Source organism: Macaca thibetana, chromosome 2, assembly GCF_024542745.1.
Source record: "Macaca thibetana thibetana isolate TM-01 chromosome 2, ASM2454274v1, whole genome shotgun sequence".
Classification (NCBI taxonomy): domain Eukaryota; kingdom Metazoa; phylum Chordata; class Mammalia; order Primates; family Cercopithecidae; genus Macaca; species Macaca thibetana.
In genome coordinates, this window is record NC_065579.1 from 138,317,245 (window position 1) to 138,341,229 (window position 23,985).

Consider the following 23,985-nt stretch of genomic DNA (forward strand, 5'->3'; position numbering starts at 1 on the left):
CCTTCGCTCTCCCCCAACCCCACCACGATGCCCCCATGCCCGGGCGTGAGGGAAGATCATTTGCTAAGAGGCAGCTACTGCAAGTCTTTTTAGACCAGTGTCCCCCAATTCTATCTGACCTTTTTTTTTTCTTTTCATGTAACGCCCATTTAAGTCTCATATAATTAAGGTTCCACAGCACTTGTCAGGTTTTCGGAGACATTATTCACGCCTGGCCATGAGCCCAGTGGTTTTGGGAGGCGGTGTGGTGAAGTGGACCGCACACAGCTTGGGAACTAGGACGCAGGCAGCCTTGGTTCCAGTCCTGCTTCTGCTCCTGGTTGCCTTCTCCGCCTCAATTCATCATCCACAAAATGATCTCTAATGTGCATTTTGGCTCCAAAATTTTACCCTATTTTGGTTTTCTCCTAACATCTTATGTAAATTTCAAACACAGAGAAAAGTTGAACAGCTACCTACCCACCTAGGCTCTAACATTAACATTTTTCTACGCCAACTTTCTCACATCCCTATCCATCTATCCACCCCTCTCCATCCCACAAATCTCGTCTTTATGCATGTTTAAATATGTTGCAGAGATCAGTATATTTCACCCCCAAACACTTCATCATTCATCCCTTGTTTCTGCAGATGAGAAAGTTACAGTCCAGAGAAGTCAGCAACCTTGCCAAAAAGCGCCCACCTAGCCAGCATTATCGCTGTGGCTCCAGCCTGCCGCCTCTGCTCTCCCTTGGGGCTCTTCCACATTGTCGGGGGCTCAGCAGGCCTAGGCTCCCCCCGCTGAAAAGGATTAAGGCTGATGTTACTTATGTCTTCCTCAAAGGGCCTGCCCTTTCAAATGTGTCTTGAAATCATGAGGCCATCCGTTTCAGCCTTGGAATCTTGGGTTATGTAGAGAATTTGCCATCTTGGTATTTGTTGTAACTGGATTTGACGATGACTCCAATTTTTCAAGCTCACTCTCTTTCTCTAAGGGCAGACTATGGTCGGTGCTTAATTACCCACAAAGTTCACAGAACTGGAGGCAGGACACACATCTGAGATGCATGGGTGTCCAAGGAGTTCTTCTCCCTGCAGGAATCCTCTTGAGAAGTAGCAGGCAGAAAATCACATTAGGGTATGATGAGAACGGGCCTGAGGCAGGAGGATGGAATTCCCTCTCATAAGATACATAGGGACCACCAGGGACTCCTGTTTAAAATGCAGGTTCCAAAGCTCTAGCTCCAGAGTTTGATTCAGTAGTGGGGCCCAGGAATCTGCATTTTAACACAAACTCATTTGTGATGCTGCAGATGGCTCCCAAATCCACTTTTAAGAAATATGTGTTAGTGTTCCTTCAAGGTAATAGTCTAGAATCCTATTATCCCCAGAGTTCAACTGTGGTTCAGAGCAGGTTCGGGGACAACATACAAATGCTTGTTCCTGAATCTTAGGGCATCTTCCCATAGAACTCTGACAAGTGAGTGCACCTGTGATTCCAGAGAATGGGACCAGGGTCCCCTTCCACACCCTGCCACAGTCCATGCACCTGTGCCATAATCAGGCCAATAGCTCTGAAGTCCTGCAGGGATCTGGGTTCTACAAGCCACGTGTTCCAGTCACCATTCTTGGGAGGAAGAACGGGGACAAAGCAATGTATGGAAACAAATGTTTATTAAGTGCAGTCTCTATCAAGCAGCTGATGAAGCAGACACCTTATGATCAGCCATGCCATTCACCAACTGGCACAGTTACAGAGGAGTGCCAGAGCAGGTCACCACAGTAGAACAAAATCAAGGTGTTCACATTTTGCCTTAAGTGGCATTCCATTGCTATTGAATACAAAAAGGGTTAAACACTTTGAAACCAGGATTTTCTTAAAAGACAGCCTGCATTGTCCCTTTACATTTCCTGAAGTGGCAAAACATAGACCCAACCCAAAAGGGGACCAAAGTATGTGTCAGATTTTTTTTCAGCGCCTAAAGAAATAAGACTCAGAGTTTCCACATTCACTTTTGATGATCAGAGCCATGAAACATTGCAGAAGACAATCTGCAGCTCCCACTTCCTGGCAACCCCAGCCATGCATATGGTTGTAAACAAGTCTGAAACTGTAGGGAAAGGTGGTTGGGAGACCTCAGGCATGAGGTCTGGGGAGGAGGCCAAAAACAACTGAGCCTGAGGTAGCGTTCAGAACCCCTGTGCTCATTTTTCTAGGCTTTATTTGGGGAAAGACTAAGAAATGGTGAAAATGCTCTCAAGGAGATCCAATGGTACTATTGAAATTGAATGTCACTTATTTGCCATAAAAGAGACTCCTGTGCATAATGAGACCCAGTGTACCCACCAGAGCTTTCACATGAAGAGAATGACAAAGCATCCCACTTGGTTCTGATGTCCAATAATCTCATAACTCCAGGGTTTCTAGGAAGGCTGTGCTCCTGGTCAGAAAATCTACTGTGAGTTGCTGTCTATACCTAGTGGCCCTGTTGGCTCCTAGGATGGCAACTTCCCTGGGACCAGCAGAGACCTCGGGTATCTCTGGCTGGTGGGCAAAGAGGCATGGATGCTAACAGACACCACTACTGCTGCATTTGCACCCAGAGCACACAAGTGTTCCAGTACATGGGCACAGAGGCCCCAGAACAGCATCCTGTTAGCTTCCCAAAGAGCAAGGACTGGCTGGTGCTGACGCTCTTCATGCATGTCCCAGCAACACTGAGCAGTGCCTTGCAGTCCAAAGATGATACTATCTTCAATCTCCAGGTAATACTGAAGACCTTGTGCTAAATCCTTAGACTTTGAACATGGACATTTCAGTGCATGCCTCTCTTCTCCCAGAACATCTAGACAATGCTAGCTCATTCTATTGTGTGTGTATGCGCATGTGTGTGGCTATGTGGCTACTGCAGCATGGAAGAAGAAGAAAGTGTGTTATAAAGAGAGAGAATGGATCTGTGGCCTTTGAGAGTGCTCCCGCTGTATCCCAGTAAGTACAACAATGTGTCTGGAAACTTAAAAGGCGCCCCACCATGCACTGAGCTGGCCAGTCCCTGACAGTAAACCTCTGATCAATAGTGTCCTGTATTTAGTGACAAAGTATTTCTTAGACGTGTTCATGTCCTAACCTCAAGGCTGAGAGGACATTTGAGAACATGTTCACTAAGTAAGAAAAACCTCTGACACCCCTAGTGAATTTCTATTTTATATAAAACATGACAACCTGTAGCTACAAAGCATCACTTGTGCCTTTACAAAGTAGGGATGTTATCATTGCTGTTACTTTTTGCCAAACAGAGACATCATCTCTTGCAGCAAAATCGAGTGAGAGAACCACGAGATCCCTCTCAAGCCGTGAGCCACAGAGAGAAACGAAAGCTCGAGAGGCAAGAGATTCCAAGGAATTCATCTGTCAAGCTGGCCTTCTCTGAATTCATCTGCTGAACATTTTTTTGTTTATTTTTATTTTTTTAAAGTTCATTGGCTTTTAGTATATTTTCAAAATCGTGCACCATCACCACTAATTTCAGAACATTTTCATCACCCAAAAAAGAAACCCCAAACCCTTAGTAGTCATGCCTCATCTCCCACAGCCTCCAGGCCCTGGCAAACACTAATCTATATTCTCTCTATATAAATATTCGTCCATAAAAATTTGTCCATTTTAGACATTGCATTTCAATGCAATCAGACAACATGTGGTCTTTTGCAACTGGCTTCTTTCACTTAGCGTAATGTTTTCAAGGTTCATCCACGTTGTGGCATGTGTCAGTACTTCATTTCTTTTTAGAGTTTAATAATGTTCCATTGTATGGATAGACCACATTTTATTTCCCATTCATCAGCTGATAGACATTTGGGTTGTTTCCAGTTTTTGGCTATTACAGATAATGTTGCTATGAACATTGGTGTACAAGTTTTTGTGTGTATGTGTGTTTTCATTTCTCTCAGGCAAATACCTAGGAGTGGCATTTCTGGGTCATATGGTCACTCCATGTTTAATTTTGTGAGGTACTGCCAAACTGTTTTCCAAAGCAGGTGCACCATTTATGTTCCCACCAACAATTTAAATTTCTACAAGTTTCTCTACATCCTCACCAACACTTGTTGTTGTCCATCTTTTTATTGTAGCCATCCTAGTGATTGTAAACTGGAATCTCATTGTGGTTTTGACTTGCATATCACTAATGAATAATAATGTTGAGTATTTTTTCATGTGCTTATTAGCCATTTGCATATCTTTTTGGAGAAATGTCTATTTAAATCATTAGCCCATTTTTTAAATTGATTTATTTTTCTCATTGTTGTGTTATAAGAGTTATTTGTATATTCCAGATACAAGTCCCTTATCATATATATGACTTGCAAATATTTTCTACCATTCTGCAGGTTATCTTTTCACTTTCTTGATAGGGCCTTTTGAATCACAAAAGCTTCAAATCTTGATTAAGTCCAATTTACCTATTTTTCCATTGGTTGCTTGTGTCTTTGGTGTCATATGTAAGAAACCACTGCCTAATTCAAGGTTACAAAGATCTAAGTCTATGTTTCTTTCTAAGATTGTGTAGTTTCAGTTCTTATATTTAGATCTTGGATGGATTTTGAGTTGATTTTTGCACATGGTGTGAGTAAAGGTCCAACCTCATTCTTTGGCACATGCATATCATTGTCTCAGTGCCATTTGTTGAAAAGACTCTTCTTTGTTGAATTGTCTTGGGAACCTTGTCAAAAATCAATTGACCATAAGTATAAGTGTTCATATCTGTACTCTTTATTCTACTCTGTATGTCTATCTTTAAACCAGTAACACACTGAGCTAATTACTGTGCCTTTATCATAAATTACGAAATCAGAAAGTGTGATTCCACCAACTTTGTTCTTTTTCAAGGCTTATTTGGCTATTCTGGGTCCCTTGCATTTCTTTATGAATTTTGGGACTAGCTTATCAATTTCTGCAAAGAAGCCAGCTATGATTTTCATAAGGATTGCACTGAATCTGTATGTCAATTAGGATAATATTGCCATCTTAACAATACTAAGTCTGATCCGTGAACACAGGATGTCTTTCCATTTATTTAAGCCTCCTTTAATTTCTTCCAAATTTTGTAGTTTTCAGTCTTGCACTTGTTTTGTTAAGTTGATTTCTATTTTATTCTTTCTGATGCTATTATAAATGGAATTATTTAACTTTGTTTTCATATTGTTTGTTGCTAGTATAAAGAAATACAATTCATTTTTGTATATTGATCTTGTATCTTGAAACGGTGAGGAACTTGCTTATTAGTTCTAATAAGCTGGTTTTGTGTGTGTGTGTGTGTGTGTGTGTGTGTGTGTGTGTGTGTGTGTGAATTCCTAGGATTTTCTATATACAAAACGGTGTCATCTGCAAATAGTTTTACTTCTTCTTTTCTAATCTGGATGCATTTATTTCTTTTTCTTTCCCAAACGCTTCTTAAACATTAGCTTCTTAAACATTTTTAACCCAAGTTCTAATTGGTCCGCTGTGCCAGATGGTCTTACAAGGTAATCCCCTTCTAGTGCTACCCTCTGACAAGTTGGTCCCCAAGGACCCCAGCATTTGTTCGCTTAAAGGCAAATACACTTTGAGGTCAGGAGGATCTTAACACCACCCTCCCCATCTGAAGTCCCAACCCCACTCCTTACCCCAAGTCCAGAACACTGGACTTCCTGACCCAATTGGTCACCAATCCTATATTTCCTGCTTTTCACAATAGCCCGAAATAAAGAAGTAAAAAGATACTGGCGTGAAATTGCAAGTCCAGGAGAAAAAATAAGCCACCCACTGCCCAGGGTAGCAGTGGGTTCAGGGTGGCAGAAGTACGTGTAGGAGGTGAGGGGGTTGCCTGATGGCTGAGTCCCCTATCATCTCCCATCATGGAGACCACTCTCTACCCCACTGAAGCCACCCCAAGGAGTGGAGGGATACAAACTGATAGGTATACCTTACACACAAACATACGCCATCACCTAGGGGCAGACCACTTATGCCAGCACAGCCCGAACCTCAGGAGGCAGCCCTGGCCCTGGCTGGTAGGTCACGCCGTGGATGGTTGGGAGCAGCTCCTCTGGCTAGAGCTGCGATGGCTCAGGACAAAGGAAGACGAGTTGCTCTTTTTGCTGGTACTTGTCTCTCCTAGGCGGTTGCCCTTTAGGTAGCTGGCGGAGCAGCACAGGAAGCGCTGCACGAGTTCGTGGAAGAGGTGACCCGTGAACAGCATGTAGATCCAGGGGTTGCAGCAGCTGTTGAGGCTGGCCAGGAGCATGACGATGATGAAGGCCGAGGCTGAGGGGGCGGGGGCAGGAGAAAGGAGAACAGGGCATTAATTAACACTGGAGACACTTCCAGACCTATCTGACTTAAACACCATTTCCTGAGTGACAGGCTTGTCCAAGTACTACATCCCGAATCACAAGATGAGGTACTAAAGAGGCAAAGTTTGTCTTCCTTCTTCCTCCTTGTGCTGGACATGCTCTCAGGCTGTCCTCCAAACCCTCCCCACCAGGCTCAGCCCAGGCTTGGAACTGTCCCTGCCTTTCTCTCACCAGCAGCTTTCCCACTGCCTACCTCCCTCTATCTATCACAGCCACCTTTTCATGCATCACTCACCCAACCAGTGTTGAGCGCCTACAACTTCCAGCGTCTACAAGCACAGCACCCAGAAGCTGCAACACCCAGTTTTCATGCTAGCCTCACCAGCGCCTAGTTACTTGAAGTCCCTAAGAAGCTTCGGTTTCCTAATCTTTAAGTGGGCGTAAGGACAGTGCCCAAACCTCTGAGGACTGCTGCTAGGATTAAAGAGTGCCTGATACACAGTGAGTGCCCAATAAATGATGGCTGCTATCATGACCATCTGCCAGACAAATCAATCAAATAAAATGAGAAACACCATGATGTGGACATCTTGTGAGTTAGGTAGGCACAGGAAGCGGGTGCCGCTGTGAGAGTCATAGCCGGCCCCACAAACGGGGCATGTGAGCTGATTCCCGAATATGCCTATGGTTTTTCCAGGCAGAGCAGGGAAGAAATGTGCTCCAGGCAGAAGGAATGGCACCAGCAAAGGCGTGGCAGCAAGAAAGTGTATGACATCTTCACGGCTGATCAACAGTGGAGATGATCAAAGCATCTCCATGAAGCTATGCCTAAGAGCACTACTTCAGCATGACAATAAGACTCATGCAGGAAAAAGAAAGTGACATGAAAATTATCTGAAGCACTCTGTAAAGGCTATTATACTGAGGACTCATGGAGTTGCAGTCGAAATTAATGATCAGAAATCAGCTTCAAAACATTTCCTGTCACAAACCGAAACTTCAAGGAGGAAGAAAAAATTCCTAATTCTAGGTACTTCCGAGCACGGGGATAAAAATCTGGCTTCTTTCAATGGCCTTAAATCTGAACAGTCAGACATCTCCTGATGACAGACAAGGCCAGGCAACATCTCCAGAAACCTACAAGGAAAACAGCTAGGAATTCTGTTCAGCCGCCTCCTTGTGTGTGAAGGCAACTGCAAGAAGGTGCGGAAAATCCACTAGTCTTCTTTCTGTCTGCTCTGCAAAATTTTTCGACAAATAACTCTAGAGTTCAAGAGCTAAATCCAGGGAAGGACTCTTCACTGGGGATGCTAGAGAGGTGCAAAATCTAGATGTGGCCGCTGATGAAGAGAACAGAGATGTTTATCAGCAAAGTCTTCAAGCACCAAGGAAAGAAAGGTGGTTGGTTGTTGGTAAGTCTACATGAGTGGCTCTCAAAGTGGGCTCCCCCACCCAGAGCGACACATCACATGGGAACTTGCTGGAAATGCACATTCTCAGGCCCCACCCCAGAACTACCCTCTGGAGGTAGGGCTCAGGAATGTTGTAATTCTAACGCACCCTCAAGGTTAAGAACCACTGGTCTAATTGGTGCACCTGTTGGAACAAAAGCAAGCTACGACAGACAGAAAACAAAATTCTTGCAAAAGAGAGTTTTTAGAAAGCAAAGAATGGAAATTTAACTCTTAGTACTAGAATAATAAAGAATAGAAAAGAGGAAAAGTGAAAGAAAAATGACCAATATTACTAAATTCATTGCTTTTAACAAAAAATATTTTGTTAAGAAATTTGCTTTGATTTGGATGGATAAGAAGATGAATTTAAGTTAGAAACTCTGGTGCAATATTTCACCAACAATATTAAAATTCACCCACAAGACTAAAAACAGAATGTCTTAGAAATAATGAAAGAGGCAAAAATCAACATGCAACATGCAAAAGTCAACATTTACAAACTACCAACCACAAAGGGAAGGACATAGGTATATAAAGCTTTGCAATGAGATAGAAGGAAACATCAGGAATGAAGTTAACAGAAAGACACCGTGTTTTGCCTAGTTGGACACAGTTATTTGGCACAATCTTACCTGTTTATGTAAGCCATTGGTCTCACTCTTTACTCTTTGGGTCTTTCCAATTTTTTAACCTACTTTTTTTTAAAAAAACTACAGAAACATCAACAACAAAGAAGAAAAGAGTTAATGAATTCCTAAGTAGCCACCAATCCTTCTGCCTCCAAGAGGCCGGTGTGGGTGGGAGAAGTCTAACCAGCAACTCTGATCCCACCTGGTGGCCACAGACACGAGTGACCTCGAGTGGGTCCTCAGGGGATGAAGGGCCCTCTCTAAGCTGAACCTACTCATGTCAAGTCACCAACACTAAGGGCACATTTGGCTGTTCTTAATTTGTCAATATCCTAGTCATCCCAAGTCGTTAAGTTTCCAGGAACAGCACTTCAAAGCTCTACCATCACGGGGAGATCTATTTAGGAACACAAAGCAGGGACTATGAAGCATATTTCAAAGGGGTGAGGCAGCAGGAATAAAGGCCCATGGTTGAGAACAGCCAAGATCATTCAGGGACTTCCCAGGAGGCAAGAAGGGAAAGGGGGAGTTTCACAAGAGAAGAGGTTGGAAAGATGGTTTGGAACCAGACAGGAGGATCTTAAATCCAGGCAGAGTCTGCCCACTTGACTGCATGGGCAATAGGGAGCCATTGATGGTTACTGAGCAGGTGAGTGACTACGGATTCCACTTCAACCTGCTTTCTGCACTTACTCTATCTTGTTTAGGCCATAGCATTCCCCTTTCTGGTGGCAAGAAAGGCTTCACAGGATTACAGACGACTTGGAACAGAACAAAGCATGGAAAACATTGTCCTTACATTTCACATTTTCCATGTGAGGATGTGACAATGTTGACCTTCATAATCACTGCTCGAGCCTGCCCAGAAGAGTACAGTTTTCAAAGTAGCCTTACCCTCATTTTATAGATGAGGAAAGTGAAACTTAGAGAAGGAGAGTCACTTCCCCAAGGGCACACAGCAAGTCACCCTGTGTTCACACATTAATGAAGACTGATTACTTTTAAAAACAGGTTAGCATCCTCACAGGCCAGGTTGGTTCCAGTTAGTGAATCCTGTCTGTCCCAAAGCCAAGATAGAAGGTGGTTAGGCAGTTTGCCTAATGCTATCATTTGAGGGACAGAGAGCAACCTCCCTGTTCCCAAAACAAATGTGGTCCACCACTGAGAGTAAGCACCATTCCCCATTTTTGATGCTGTGGATGCTGTGGTCCCCCCTGGGCACCCATTCCTCCAGCTGCCCAAGAGCTGCCGGCCAAATGCTCACAGCTGAGCTCCTCTCTGGGCATTGCCTTTGGCCAAAAGAAGCTGCCACACCCAATGACTGCTTAGTGCAAATGTGCAAAGGCCAGGATCCTTGCCTTCATCTGGGCTTCTCTGAAGGGCCATGGCCGCTCCCAAGCTACCGGAGAGACTGGCTTCCCTCCCCATTTCCGCACAAAGCAACCACAATGAAGTCAGCGCAGAGAGGAGGACCTACAAGTCCTCATGGGCCTGACCCTTCTCCGGGGTCCCTCAGGAAAGGAAGCTATTCACAGTGGGAGCCCCTGGCCCACAGAAACACTGGCTGAGAGGCAGGGAGGAGAACCCAGGAACTCAGGATCTGCACGCAAAGCCCTGGGGCCTGGATCCCCCTCCCACCTAATCACTCTCTGAACTACATCTACTGCCTGAGCCTCAGTTTCCTTATCTGTAGTATGGAGGCAGTAATCATAAGGCTATTGAGAAAATGGAAAAAAAAAAAATTAAAGATAGTGTAAAAGGGCTTTGTGACTGGCAAAGTGTTTTTTCAAGTAATTGTTATTAATATTAGTATTAATGCTTGTGAGCTATGACCAACTACAGCAATTCTTTACAATCCAAGTCTGGAGACTCCCAATCCCAGAACAATTACAGAAATCATCCTCAGCCCATTTTCCCTACACTGCTCAAAAGCTAAAAAAAAAAAAAAAAAAAAAAAAAAAAAAAAAATCAAACCCCAGAGCCCTCGGATTGAATTACTTGACAAGAAAGGAACTCTAACAGTCAATTTTGGAAAAACTTATTCTACCAGTGACCTAGAAATCCAAAAGGGAAGGTTGCTGTAACTGTGGGCAGGAGCAGGATCTCAGGGTCTTCGATGGAAGAGCCAGTTCTAATCATGTCTCTCCCACTTGCCTGCCATAAAAATCACATCTAGCCCCACGATCGAGCCCTGAGTATGCCAGGACTGCAAACTTCCTCTCTCCCGTCCTTGCTGGGAAGGGAGGATGAAGAGGAGGTGCTGTGCACCCGGACTCCCCGGGGGCTGCTGGTCTCATGCTTATGGCATTTCTCGGAGGAGGAAGAGGTCAGACATCCATCTTTTCATTCTGCCTCCACTCCATGCCATGCACTGAGTAGGTGCTGGGATCTAAGGGCAGTCCCTGCCCTCAAGTGATTTCCAGACTCAGGATGAGAGAGACTGAAAAGACCAGCAGAATATTAAACAGGGGGTAAAGCATTTGGGGAAGGAGCTGCTGGGCACAAGGCTGAGGACTAGGGGTGGTTTTCAAGTGCAGTCTCTTATGTGCCAAGCGGGGTACATGAGCAGCAACAGCCACACACCAAACGCCAATATCCCCTGCTGGGCAATTCTGCCCCTGGGAGAATCAACTCTGCATTTCTACGTGGCACCATGATTCATGGAGGGGTGGGAGGCAGAGGTCTATGTTCCATCCTTTCCAGCCTGGCTTTCCTCAAGCCCCAGGAACTCCCCTGTTCGGATTTCCCGGCACTCTCTCCACGCCAGCACTGAAACCCCAAATTAGCCCAGAACAGCTGACAGGCAGCTGGCCATGGCCTCTCTGGGCTGTGCTGTTCCTGAGGCTACTGGCACGTTTCACATGACTCAAAGACGTACAGTCGAGATTGGCTGGGTCAAAGCAAGCCCGTCAACTTTACAAAAGGCCTGCACTTGAGAAACCAATCATTTGCTACGGGGCCTCCCCAGAGTACCAGGGATTCAGACGTAAGTCTCTTATTCCTACAGGACCGTGTGGGCATCTGGGAACAAAACTATGGAAGACCCTTTCTTAAGAAAATGATTTTTGAATGTATGCTTATAGAAAGATTGAGTCACAATATATACTATAGGGTGCCTTCTTAGAAAAGATTTTTCTAAAAATCACAGATGTGTGATCAGCCTGTGTAGCGCAAGGTCTGGGTGAAGAACCAAACGGGTGGGCTACAGAGTTGAAAATGGGTTTCTCCCACAGCACTGCTCCAATCTGGTAGGTGTGCTGGACTCACTGGGCTGGGCCTGAGAATAACCACATTCTGGAAGAAGACAAGCCAGGGCCTTCCTGCAAACGACCAGCCCTTCGCTACCCTTCAAGGAATGACAAGGCCCTCCAGCCAAACTGGACCACATGTGTAAAGGCAAACAGTGAGTGCTGGTAAAAGATAATGTATTAAAGCTTTGCTGCTCAAAGTGTAGCCAGTGGCTGGCTACAGGGCATCTGATAGGCATCATTTGTTTCCTCGTCAAAACTGCAAACTCTTGGGGCCCCACTGCAGACCTACTGAATCAGAATCTGCATTTTAACAAAATGCACATTAAAGTTTGAGCAGCTTCCTTCCAACTGGCTCAAATCTTATAGATAGGAAAGAAGAAATGAATAAAGTAACCATCCGTCGTTGTTGATCTCAGCGTGGAATGTGCATCTGCTTCTTTGCATGGTAAGCTCCTACTCATCCCTCAAAAACCCTTTTCAAATGATACTTCCCCTCTGAAACCCTCCTGCTTTCTTCCCAGGGAGACAGATCAACTAATGCCATCTCAGGGCATTTGCAGTACTTGGTAAATAAATACCTCTATAACAGCATCACCCCATCATATTGTCATTATTTTTTGATACTCTTTGGCCAGGGACTGTGTCTTATTGGTGGCTCTGTCCTTAGGCTGCTAACAGCTACTAGAAAATAGGAAGAGTTCAATAAGGAACTGAATTGAACTGAAGCATGAAATTAGAGGCAAGAGGTCCTGATAAATCAGCCACTGCTGCCGGTATGTTGGAAGGGCTACAAATAATTTCCCTGCTCAACCACAGGATATGGCCTCCCAATAAGGTGACTGGACTCAAATGCAATTCCCTCTGGGAAAATTAAGTTCGCACTCAGATATGGTCAGGTGGAGAGAAAGGGAGAGAAACAGAATGAGCAAGAGTGCTGTCGGGGTGGGATATATGGGCTGGGAGGGCAGAGGCCCATAGTCTCGAAGCATCTGGCTAAAGGGCAGGAAGCCTTAGCTCCCGGCTGAGCACAAAAGGAGATACTGGCAGAGGCTGCCCGTCAGTGCAGGAATCAGGAGTAAGGATTTGGGCCTTGGGGCTGGGACACAGGAGACCACCTGGTTACACCTCCCTCCCACCCATACCTTAGGCAAGACCCAGTCTAGGGTACCTCTAAACAAGAGCTAGAACCTTCCACCAGCCCTCCGGTCTCCTCCAGGTAAGACAGTTGTTTCTCTTTCCTTTTAATACTCTTGTTCCCAGTATCCTTAGACTTGCCACCATGCGCCAACTGAAACTGCAGCCCATTTGCTAAAATGCTAGGCCTGTGCCCAAAATAACTCCCACTCCATCGGCTGCGCTGACTTGCACCAGCAGGATGTTCCACCCTCTCTACAGCCTAAGCCCTATTCTGAACTTCGGAAACCTGAGATTCTGAATCCCAGAAACCTGAGTTGTGGGTAGGCTCAGCCCCATACCTGAAGTGTGTGGGGCTGCCGCTCCACCTGACACTAACTGCGCAGAAACTGGGGGTGTCCCTCCCAGAGGTCTGTGGGTGTGCCCAGAACTCTGTGACCAACCTTGACCAGACTGTTCCACATTTATGCATGCTAGCATCTGGCCACAGGAGGGCAAGGGCTTGGGAGGGCCCCTTGTCAATTCTCTTCACTTGGGGGTTGACAGATGAAAGCAGAGGTTGTGTGGACAGGAGCCTGCAAAGGCATCAGTAACTGTTTTTTTGAATGAATGAGTTAGCATTCAGAGGAAGAAGCTCCTCCAAAGTGGGAAAACAGGGATGGCTTCTTGAAAGGGGCACTGGATGAGGCTGCCAAGCTCACTCGTTCAGGTTGTGCACTGCACAGTTCCTAGGAACACCCTGCTCATAGACCACGAGGTAAAAGGCATCCCCTGGAGTTGTGCCACAAAGTAGCCCACACACTGGACTTGGGCTTCAAAGGATGGGAATCCATGGAAGAAACTGGGGTGGGTGTTCCCATGGCACGAACAGTATTAGCATAGGTGCAAAGGCAGCAAGGCCACAGGAACTTGTGGAAAGTGAAAAATCATCAGGCCCGGCTGGGGGTACACGAGGCAGGCTGGCCAGAGACCAGGGCAGTGCTAACAAGAGAGTATTCATTTGTTGGGTATTAGTTTAAAAAGCAGAACAGTGGGTCTAAGCCAGCAGTTCCTAACTAGGGATAACTTTGCCCCTTAGTGAACTTTTGGCAATGTCTGGAGACAGTTTTGGTGGCCACAGCTGGCAGGGAAGTTGCTAGTGGCAAATAGCACGTAGAGGACAGGAATGCTGCTAAGCATCCTACCATGCACAGAACAGCTCCTCCCCGACACACATACACATACGCCAAAGATTATCCAGCCTAAAATGTCAGTAGTGCCAAAGTTGAAAAATCATACTCTAAACCAAGAAGGTGATAATGGAAAGAGAAAGCAAACTGCCCACAGGAGGCATGTGGTGCAGCTAAGATGATGGAATTGGTGGACACAGGGAGGATGCGAGGGGCGTGGCACTGAGCCCAGAGTGCTGGGAGGGCAGTGCCATCAGCAGATGTGTACCTAGGTGGGTGTGTGTGTAGGTGTTGCAGGAAGAGCCCAAGATGTCAGGACCTTGGGGCCAGATAGCGAGGGAGGGCTCGACTTCCATGGATCTGGGGCAGGTCCAGCGATCTAATGAGCATCCAGGAGATCCCCAAGGTGAAGGTGTAGATCATCGGGAAAACTGCTAGCCTAGGGCAGGGAGTTGGGGTAGTCATGCAGTGTGTGAGTCTCTAGAGTGAGATGACTGGGTTCCAATCCCAGCTCCATCACTTACTCAGCGGTGATCGTGGGCAGGTCACACCTCTCTAAGCCTCGGTTTCTTCATCTGTAGAAAAGCCATGATGGGCCCCTGCCTTGCTGCATTAGGGTGAGGAGCAGAAATGACCCGGGCACAGGCCTTGCTCAGAGTGGGCACTCAGTCAGTGGTGGCTGCTGTTACCAACTAATCCCACTCCTCCCTTCACCAAAGCTGAGGCCCAGAGAGGGTATCGAGTTCCATCATGAACTGTTATCCCTATTGCTCAGATGGGAATGGCAGAGGTCCAGAGGCCATCAAGAGACATTGCCCCAAATGACACAGATGGCAACAAGACCAGGTCCCAGAAGGGGACTGGCTACTTCCCAGCACTGTCTCCCGGGGCTGGGGGCTCTGGCAGGTGGGGTCTGGTGTATACGGTCTGGCTTCAGCCCCTGGGAGGGAGCCCCATGGGGTTGTCGTTGCTTTCAGAAGTTGCTAGGGCAAGGTGGTAAGGTCAGCAGGTAAGCCAGTGCCTCAGATCACACTCAGACATGCCAGCCCCGGGCCACAGACCTGATCCAGCCTCCACAGACAGCGTGATGCAGCCAGGGCACCTGCTAATCTCCTCCTGATCCAAGGCCCTCCACAACCCCTCTTCCCCTCCTCACCCCTCCCGAAACCCACACAGACAGCCATCAAATGGAAACATGATGTAACAGGGCCTCACTCAAGAGGCTGGTTTGGAGTTTGTTTTTCTTTGAGTTTTTTGGTTTTTGTTTTTTGTCTTTTTAGCTATTATTTATCAAACCTTTGGAGGGAAAATGGAAAGTGAAATCACCTCAGGGCAGAAACCCAAAGGGAAAACATTAACATTAGCTAAGAACATAAAAGAACACACAATTACCGAATCATATAAGAGTCTGAAGTTAACTGTCCATCTCACTGTGATTTATACCCAGAAGGGCCGAGCTTGTGCACGGTTCATGGCCCAGAGTGAATATCCTATCCCAGCTCCTCCTGCCGGCCCATCACGCTCTCCGCATCGCTGGGTCACCTCAAGAACAAGCCCCTCCAAGGGCCCTGGTCCCCCACACCTCAGGCACAGCATTCACAGAAGGAAAGGTGGACGGGACATGCCAGATGGTCCTCAGTCCCACGGAAACAGGGAGGGGCTGGGAAGCTCATTCTACAGATGGGGAAACGGTTCAAACCAGGCCTCCTGTGCCTGTCAGCCTTTCTCCCAGTCCAGCGCTCCTAACAGATGTTTGGTCACCCCCAGCGATGGGGCGCTCCTTTCTTTCCCAGGTTGCCAGTTCCGTTTTGGAGGGCTACTTAGAAAGTCCCTATTCTTCCTGAGTCCAGCTCTTCATGCCCATCCCTGCCCCATCTCACTCACCTCCCTGCTCCCATTTTCCACGTATTTGGCAAGCACTGGTTGAGCTATCAGTGACTGTGCAGCCTTGTACCAGGCATCCCCTGGAGTAAAAGGCATCCCCTGGAGTAAAAGGCATCCCCTGGGGTTGTGCCACAAAACAGCCACACATTGGATTTGGGCTTAACAAGTAAGGAACAGTCCACCTCTCCAGCCTTAACAAGCTTCTCTCCCACCTCCCAGCCTCCCTGTGCCTGCTGTCCACTCCCATTCCCTCCACCCAGGCTCAAGACAAGAATCCCCACCTTGTCTATCAGGAAGGGGCCATGGGTCACACCATTTAATCCTCACAACCCCACGCAGTGAGCCATGCTATCCTTATTACATGGAGGAGGAGGCAGAGGCTCAGAGCAGATAAAACAACTGGCTTAAGGACACCAGACTGGGCATTTTACCACGGAGATGCTGGAAGGAGAAGACTAGAGACAGAGACCCCATATCCTGTCCACCACACTCAGCCAACATCAACCAACCCTAGAAATACGAACAGCCCCACTCTACCAAACTCCCTCCTCATCGTCATCTCCTCCCTCAGAACTGCCCTAGGGTCAGAGCCCCTGCAACCAGCAGCATAGCAAATGCCACTGGGTTCAAGGGAAAAGGCTGGTGCCAAATCTTTGGCTTTGGAATTTAATTCTGGAAGATATATAAAGGGCTCATCAAACCCTGCATGGGGCATCCAGTCTCACCAGCCTCATCAAGTCAGCACCCAACAGCATCCGGCTGCTTTGAAAAATGGATCTCATTAAATTACTCAGATGCTCCCATTGGCTCTTTCTTCCGAATCACGGAAATATTTAAGCTCAAAGTTTTCCTCTTTGGTACTTATAAAAAGTAACCACGTGTAGAGCTTGTCTATACACAGAGAGACTTTATTATTATTAATAGTATTATTGCTACTATTATTGTAATATTTTTATTTTCCTTTTCTTCTCCCTACCGCCTGCTTTATCCCAGTTTCCTCATATCTTTTTATCTTGTTGAGTTACCTAGATTTTTGTCCACCACCACACATTACTTTTGGAATAAGGTGAGCTCTAAACCCATAAAGGCAGCCCTTGGTATTTGTGAAGGTGTATGAAGGAATGAAGTCGCTCAAGGGAGAGATGGAAAAGAGAGAGCAAACGCTGAAGGAGAGAGGGATTTTGGGTCCCCGGGCCACCACATCTGCAGCCACCAGAGGCGTGACATCCCACCCACTCTGGCAGCCTTGATGGTGGCCATTGACTAAGCTTCCCTACCTCCCTGGGGTTTTCATGATAAAGCAGGAACAGACCCATGTGTGCCCCACCTCTCCTGCCTCCCTGTGAGCCTGCTCCGCCCGCAAGCATGACGTCACACTGTTAGCCACAGGCTCCAGTACTGGCTCCTCAGGTGACGAGTGGAGTAAGGGCCCCAGTCTAGATATTTCTGCTTCTAAATTCTGTCCTCTTGGAGAGGAAAGTGAGGCTGTGCATTAATTCCACTTTTCCGATAACAACCTCTCGAGGTAGCTCGAGTGTGGTTCTCTTTTATTCCTTCCTTAGCACTTGCTGGTGGCCTCTGGGTTGAGAGGTATCTCGAAAGTGATGTAGACACCACTTCCATCTGCTACTTGCAATTATCCAAATTAAGGCCAAGTGGACACACGGCTGGTGTTCTAACTGAGCTCACAGCCACTCTGACCCCTGCATCCGTGAGGCCTGGGCATGATGTGGCCAGGCTGGTGGTGGCCAGAGTCCACGTCGTCACCTCGGTGTTTGATGAGGCGCTCACATCTGGACTGGGCTCCTGCTCCTGGCTGTGTACTTGGGGTAGCGGGGAGGTCCCAGCTGCAGCAGCGTCATGAATCCCTGCCAGTCTGTGTTTGGATTCTTCTCAGCACCCGGGACAAAATGCCAAGGAGGACCAAGAGAAGCCCCGGGGTTTTCATGCAACACCCACCCTTCCCCGTGAATTCCTAAAGGAGCAAAGGGAAGTAGGACCTGAAATACTTAAAGTCCTCTTCTTTCCCTGCCCCTTGGGCTTGAGCAGGAGCCCATCTCTACTGAAGGTCTCATCCCCAGGAAAATCCTCAGAGGACCACAAACACTCAAGAGGCCTATAACCTCCACTCTGGCCAGGATCTGTGTGCGTCTGGTTTTTTCTCTCTCTTTTGTTTCTAAGACAAAGAAACCAATTGTTGACATGCTTTTAAAGTGTAGAAAAGATCTAAACTTCGCTTCATGGTACATGTGATGTGGGTGTTGCCCATACACTCTCCTTCTTTAGGGAGGACACACGGTGAGAAGAGGAGTACAGGTGACGGGCTGAACAGCAGGAAGCCATAGAGGAGGGAACTGGGAGGAGAGGGAAGGAGAAAAATCACCAGAGACTCGAGACATGAATGGGAGAGGCGAGGGGACCCCAAGGAGAGAGGAGCGGAATGTCTGTTGAATCAATTAACTGAATGCTGAAATGTCCTCATTCTAAAAGCAAGACACTAAGGCTCAAGGGGAATAAAGGGATCTCTCGTCTAACATCCCAAAGCTAGTAAGGGCTGGAGGAGGACTAGACCCCACATCTCTCCAGCATCTACTCCACGGGGTGCTGGTTTCACTTCCTTGACAGTTGGTGCTCGAGCTCCTCAAGACCTGGATCTGGTTTCTTCAGATCAGCCCAGGAAACAGGTGTGGCCTAAGGCCTTACTTAGAGACTTCTACTACTGGCTTTTGCCTCCAACCCCACTCCCTCATCACGTGCCCTTCATAAGAATCCTGGCATAGGAAATGCCAGCTCTTCCTCTGACTTGCTGTGTGACCTGGTACAAGTGCCTTCCCCTCTCTGGGCTCTAGAACCCTCTCTGTAAGGTGTGACCAGGGGCCACACAGGTTCAGCAAATGTTGAATAACCAGTGTCTTGGCCACTAAAGCAAACACTGAGCTAACTGGGAGGGTTCCGTAAAGCCTGGAGTCTGTGATTTCCAGAAAGGACCAAAGCAAAGTTACCAAACTGAATGAAAGCAGCTGGCACTGAAATTTCAACTTCCCAGGTGCATGTGTTTGAAACTATTGGGCGCAGTGGTGAATGCACACAGGAATGGGACATGTGCAGTGTCTGGAGTGCAAAAAGGGTGAAAGCAAATCCTTTGGTCTTTCTTTACAAACATTTGAAGTCCCCGGCATCCAGCACGCATTATGGAATTACCTTCAAACAAAAACTTATAAATCACTCACCACCAGCAATCACCCCTCCTGCTCTTTCCACATGAGCTACCGGAAAGGGGTTGTAGGGTAGGGAGTGACAGGAAGCTGCCTGGTGCTCTGTGCCTTGGGGACAGCCACCCAGCACCAGTCACAAACCCCAGAGCCCTAGGGTGCCTCTGTTCCTCCAAGCTTTCTCCCTAGGTCGACCTCTTCTACGCCCTCCTCCTAGCTTTCTGGCACAGGCCAAGAATGGACAATTGCCCCACCCTCAGCCTTGTCCTCAGCAGTCCTCCAACCTGGAAGGCACATTCCCCGCCTACAGAAATCACCCAGCCTCCCCCTCAAACTTGAATGTCCCCCTCCAGGCTTTCTTCTCTTTCCCCCAAGTAGTAGAAGTGAAGTCTCAGTCCTGGGCACTCTCTTCCCTAAGCCCGCCCACCGCTTCTTGCAGTACTCACCTCTCTGCATGGAGACTCATCACCACCACTCGATGAGGGGTTGGGGGATTTGTCTTCACCTCTCCCTTGGAATCCTCTGTCCCCCAGCACCCCCTTCAACTACTAGGGGCTTGGCTGGACAAATCGCCCACCCATGCAAGGCTGTCCTTGTCCAAACCAGACTTCTTGGCTTCAGATGGATTTCTTGAACTTAAAGTGGAAGTTCAGCTTAATGTGAACTTAAACTTGAAGGAGTTTGAGCCTGGCCAGGGGTTCCAAACTTACCTCTGCCATCTCCTCCTAACTACCTCCTCCTAACCACGTGGGAAAGCAGATGGAGTCCCTTGAACCTGTTCCACCACCACAGTAAACCATGCAGCCCATATGCAGCCCAAGGACTGTGCTAAAGACTTTAACTGCATTTTCTCATGGCCTGCCCCTATGCCCGGTGACAGTTGGTACTTTTATCCTTATTGCCACCTCACAGATGAGAAAGTGGAGGCTCAGGGAGGTTAATTGCCCTAAGTCACTTGGCCAAGGGATGATGGAACAGTGACTCTGTGGGATTTCGAACCCTCTTATCCCCCCAGGAAGTCCACAGACCCCTGGACATTCTGAGGCAGCAAGATAAGGGCGTCCCCCAGCCACCAGGCTCCCTCCTCCTGGGTCTCCCAGCCCTGGCTACCTTCCTTGGGCGCGTTGGCATCCCAGACGCTCCACATCTGCACGAAGAAGAAAGGCGTCCAGCACACGATGAAGGCCAGCACGATGATGAAAGTCATCTTGACCGTGCGGATCTTGGCCTTGGAGATGAGCTTGACGCTGCTGACACGGGCCAGGGCCATGCGCCCCCCATCGCCAGCCGCCGCGCCCTCCGGCGCCTCTGCCGCCGCAGCTGCAGCGGTCTTGAGCCGCAAATTCTGCCAGATCTTGAAGCTGATAAGGCCATAGCAGGCAGCGAGCACGATGACCGGCACGATGTAGACAGCTAGCGTGATCCACGTGATGTAGGCCTTGGGTCCCCAGGGCTGGATGAAGACGGCCCAGCAGTCGAAGACGCCGTCAGCCACCTCGCGCAGAGAGAAGATATGCACCTGCGGCGCGCTGGCCACCAGGCAGCCGAGCCACGTGGCGAGCACTGCCAGGCGGTCCGTGCGGCGGCGCAGCGAGCGCAGCGGCTGGCAGATGGCCAGGCAGCGGTCCAGGGACATGAGTAGCAGCAGGTAGGTGGAGGCGAACATGCCCACCACCTGCAAGTACTTGACCAGGCGGCACAGCAGGTCGGGCCCGTAGAAGCGGAAGGTGATGTCCCACAGCAACTGCGGCAGCACCTGGAAGACTGCCACCACCAGGTCGGCGATGCTCAGGTGCTTCATGAAGAAGAAGAGGCGCGAGTGCTTGTGGCGCGTGGTGCGCAGCGCCAGCAGCACACACGCATTCCCGCTCAGCGCCAGAAACAGGATGAGACAGAGCACCGCCACCTCCACGCGCGCCAGGGCCTCGTTGCGCCGCGGGGGTCCGGCGGTGCAGTTGCCCTCGGCCCCCGGCGGCGCGGCGCTGGAGTTGACTGCCTCGGTGCTCCAGTTGGCTGCGAGCTCGCCCTCCATGACCCTGGCGGCCGCGGTGCGCCCCGGCCTTCGAGCCCTTTACGGCTTGGAGCGGCGGGGCCGGATCCGGCGTGTCGGAGGGTGTAGGGGCGCCTGGGGCTCCTCCTGGAGACTCCACCGACGGATCTGCTGGGTCCACCCTGAAACAAACCGGGAGGGCCGTGAGGAGACCGCCGCGTTTCTCTTCCGACGCGGGTAGGGCGTGTTTGTTCCATTCCCAGGAACCCAAGTCATCTGAAACACGGGGCACAACCGCCGGCCTCGGGTTCCTCAGCCGCCACCCCAGAAATCCCCTTTGGAGGTACCTCCTCTGAGCCACTGCAAATGAGCGGGAATCCTCTAGCAGCCACAAGCCCAGAGCCCCCAGCGTGCCAGTTCCTTGGGATGTTCAGCGGCTTCCACTGGGGGAGATGGGAGGGTCAAAATCAGCCACTTTCCTCCGGGACTGGGACTCTAAAACCAAACCACCTCCCCGAGGGATCTCCAAACTACCTACCCGCCCCACGCTCCGACCCTCAGCATATCCACCTCCCGCGGGACCCCCATACCAGCCCACTTGCCTGGGAAACCCCAGCTCAGGGCCATCCCCGTCTAACCCCACTTTCTGAGACGCTCAGCCGTCACTACCTGAACTTCCACAGCACCTGCTTCGGTGGAAACCCGGTTCCGCAGTCCCTCCTGGGGGAACCCCTACTTCAAAGCCCAGGATGCCCAAGCGCTGTTCCCAGACCCTGGCAGAGACACTTCCCGCGGAGCTCCTCCCCAGCCCGGCAGCCTCGAAGGTTCAGGAACCCCCGGCCTGCGCTTTGGACCCAGATAATCAAGGACTCTGGGTCTCAATCCCGAGAAGTCACTTTACAATCTCTCGGAACACCCCGCGCTCCTCCAGGAACAAGGAGTGCGAGGCATCCCACCACCTCCACTCGGGTCCCGATGGCTCCACCGGCCCTAGCCATCCCGTCCATCCCTGCTTAGCACCCAGCTACCTGCACCGAGTCCGCAGGTGAACCTAAAGTTGACTCCCCCCAGGAAAGTTGCACGGCGACTGACGGCCCCAGTGACGCGTGCGCTCCCGGCCCGAGTTGGGATGGCCTGCCGGCAGCACCTAATGTGATGCTAGGCTGAGGTCTCTGACTCTGGAGCCTCGGTTGTAATCCCCTCGCTGCAGCCTGGCTGGTCGCTGGATGGGTACAGGAGGTGAGCGAGGAGCGCCGCCGGGGATGAGCGCGCGGACAGCGTCTGGATGCCGCGCTGTGCTCTGGGGCAGAGGCTGCACTATCGCACGGGTCCGCTAGGGGGCGGACGAGGCCAGCCGCGCAGACCCCTGCGGAGCGGGGCTGGTTCGCCCAGCGTTGGTCCCCGAGACTTAACAAACGGGTTTATTTTGCAGTGGTTTAAAACTGCGAGAGGGAGGGAACTCGTAAATAACCCGCCCGTTTCTTCCTTTCTTGGTTTGGAAGCTCCTGACTCTGAGACACATGGGAGGCTTGAATAATAATGTTTTTCCCCGGGTAGATAGTGATGAAGTTACAAAAGCATTTAAACTGATTATTTTCCAAAAATGATGTTAATTTTCAGCCTTTTCTCTCCCCCCACACCTCCAGCTTGATGTAGTGGCTTTAGCAGTGAACTCAAGTAAGTCTTTGCTTTGGAATACTTTTGTTCCTATTCCCGTTAATGAGGAATTAGAAATGGCCTCTATTCTAAGCAGTGCTGGGAGAGGCTTTATTCTTTAGGTAGTTTTAGAGGAAATTCTGAAGCATAACACTCTACCTTCATTTAAAGTGATTCTGCTTGTCTGCGGCCAAGAGCCGTTTCTTCCTCCTTGTCGTGCTTCAGAATTAAAATCCTAAATCATGCCAAAGGAAGATAAAATGTTAAAGACAGCTTCTCAGCCTCCCTGCCCCTTCTCTATTCTCAAATCATTTTTTGAAGTAATTTACAGTGGCCAAGAATTAAGTCAGAAAAAAGGCCAAGATTCAAAAGTAAACAAGGCTCCTTAAAATGCATTAAATGTGTATTTTCTCCTGACATTTCACTTCTCCCTCTTTTTATTATGTGGAGAGAATTGAGTTAGCCAAGGACTGGGTTTCCTCAATCCACAATTACAGGCCCATGCCAGGATATCCCAGGGGCCAAACTTACAGCACCTGGATCCCAGAGTTCTAGCTGAGTAATCATTCCAGAATGGGGCTGGGAATTTTGGCAGCATTGCCAAGGGGTGGCAGGCAATATTAATCAATATTACTCAATAGTACCTATCTACCTTGAAAATTACAGATTAAAGTTACAGATCACTCAGGTGAGAATGAAGTGACCTTGGGCAAGTCCCTTCTCTTTGGGTCTCAGTCTCCTCATATGTAAAATGAGAGGACTGGTCAAGATAGCTAATGTCTGAGGTTCTGTCCCTCTGGTTTTCTGAAACGGTATAAGCTGTGCACTCCAAGAGTTTAATCCTAGCAGGTAAAACACCCCTGCCTCACTCCATGGCTGGATGAAGGGAGATGTTTCCCTATGAGCCCCTGATTGGCAAATGTGGGAAGGAAAACACTGGGCTGTAGAACCAAGCCTGCTCTTCTTTCTCCTGGAAGACAGCTGCTTTCTAGGGAGCAAGTTTACGGAGCCACTTCGCCAAGGACAGACTCTTCTACCCTTTGTAGGAAGCCTGCCTACCTGTGTGGTCCTTGCATAGCCGGTGAGACAGCCTAATTCTGGATTCACCTAACAGGGCTAGTTAGTCTCACGCAAAAGCTAAATTCTCTAATTTAGTCTTAATCTAAAAAACAAGAACAACAACAACAACAAAAAATCGTAATAGTGTGATCCCCATTTCCTGTCTTTTGTTTTATTTCTCATTGTGTGCAGAAATCAGGCAGGAAACAGAGAGGTCCCCTTGAAAACTCCTAAC

The 23,985-nt window shown here is 48.7% G+C and overlaps 1 protein-coding gene across 1 annotated transcript; it reads right to left on the reverse strand.

The window, feature by feature from the left end:
- Window positions 1-3,407: 3,407 nt before the first annotated feature.
- Window positions 3,408-22,351, reverse strand: OXTR (oxytocin receptor). The gene is made up of 4 exons (XM_050778632.1): window positions 22,064-22,351; window positions 21,383-21,478; window positions 20,156-21,217; window positions 3,408-6,283 (listed from the first exon to the last, which is right to left on the reverse strand). The coding sequence occupies exons 3-4, from the start codon at window positions 21,075-21,077 to the stop codon at window positions 6,036-6,038; spliced, it is 1,170 nt and encodes a 389-aa protein (XP_050634589.1). The 5' UTR covers window positions 21,078-21,217; window positions 21,383-21,478; window positions 22,064-22,351; the 3' UTR covers window positions 3,408-6,035.
- Between the last annotated feature and the right edge of the window lie 1,634 nt (window positions 22,352-23,985).

Coding starts and splice junctions, on each gene's coding strand:
- OXTR (XM_050778632.1), bottom strand. CDS start 21,077: ATGGAGGGCGAGCTCGCAGCCAACTGGAGCACCGAGGCAGTCAACTCC. Junction 6,284..20,155: donor TGCCAACGCGCCCAAGGAAG/GTAGCCAGGGCT, acceptor CCGCCCCCTCAG/CCTCGGCCTTCATCATCGTC.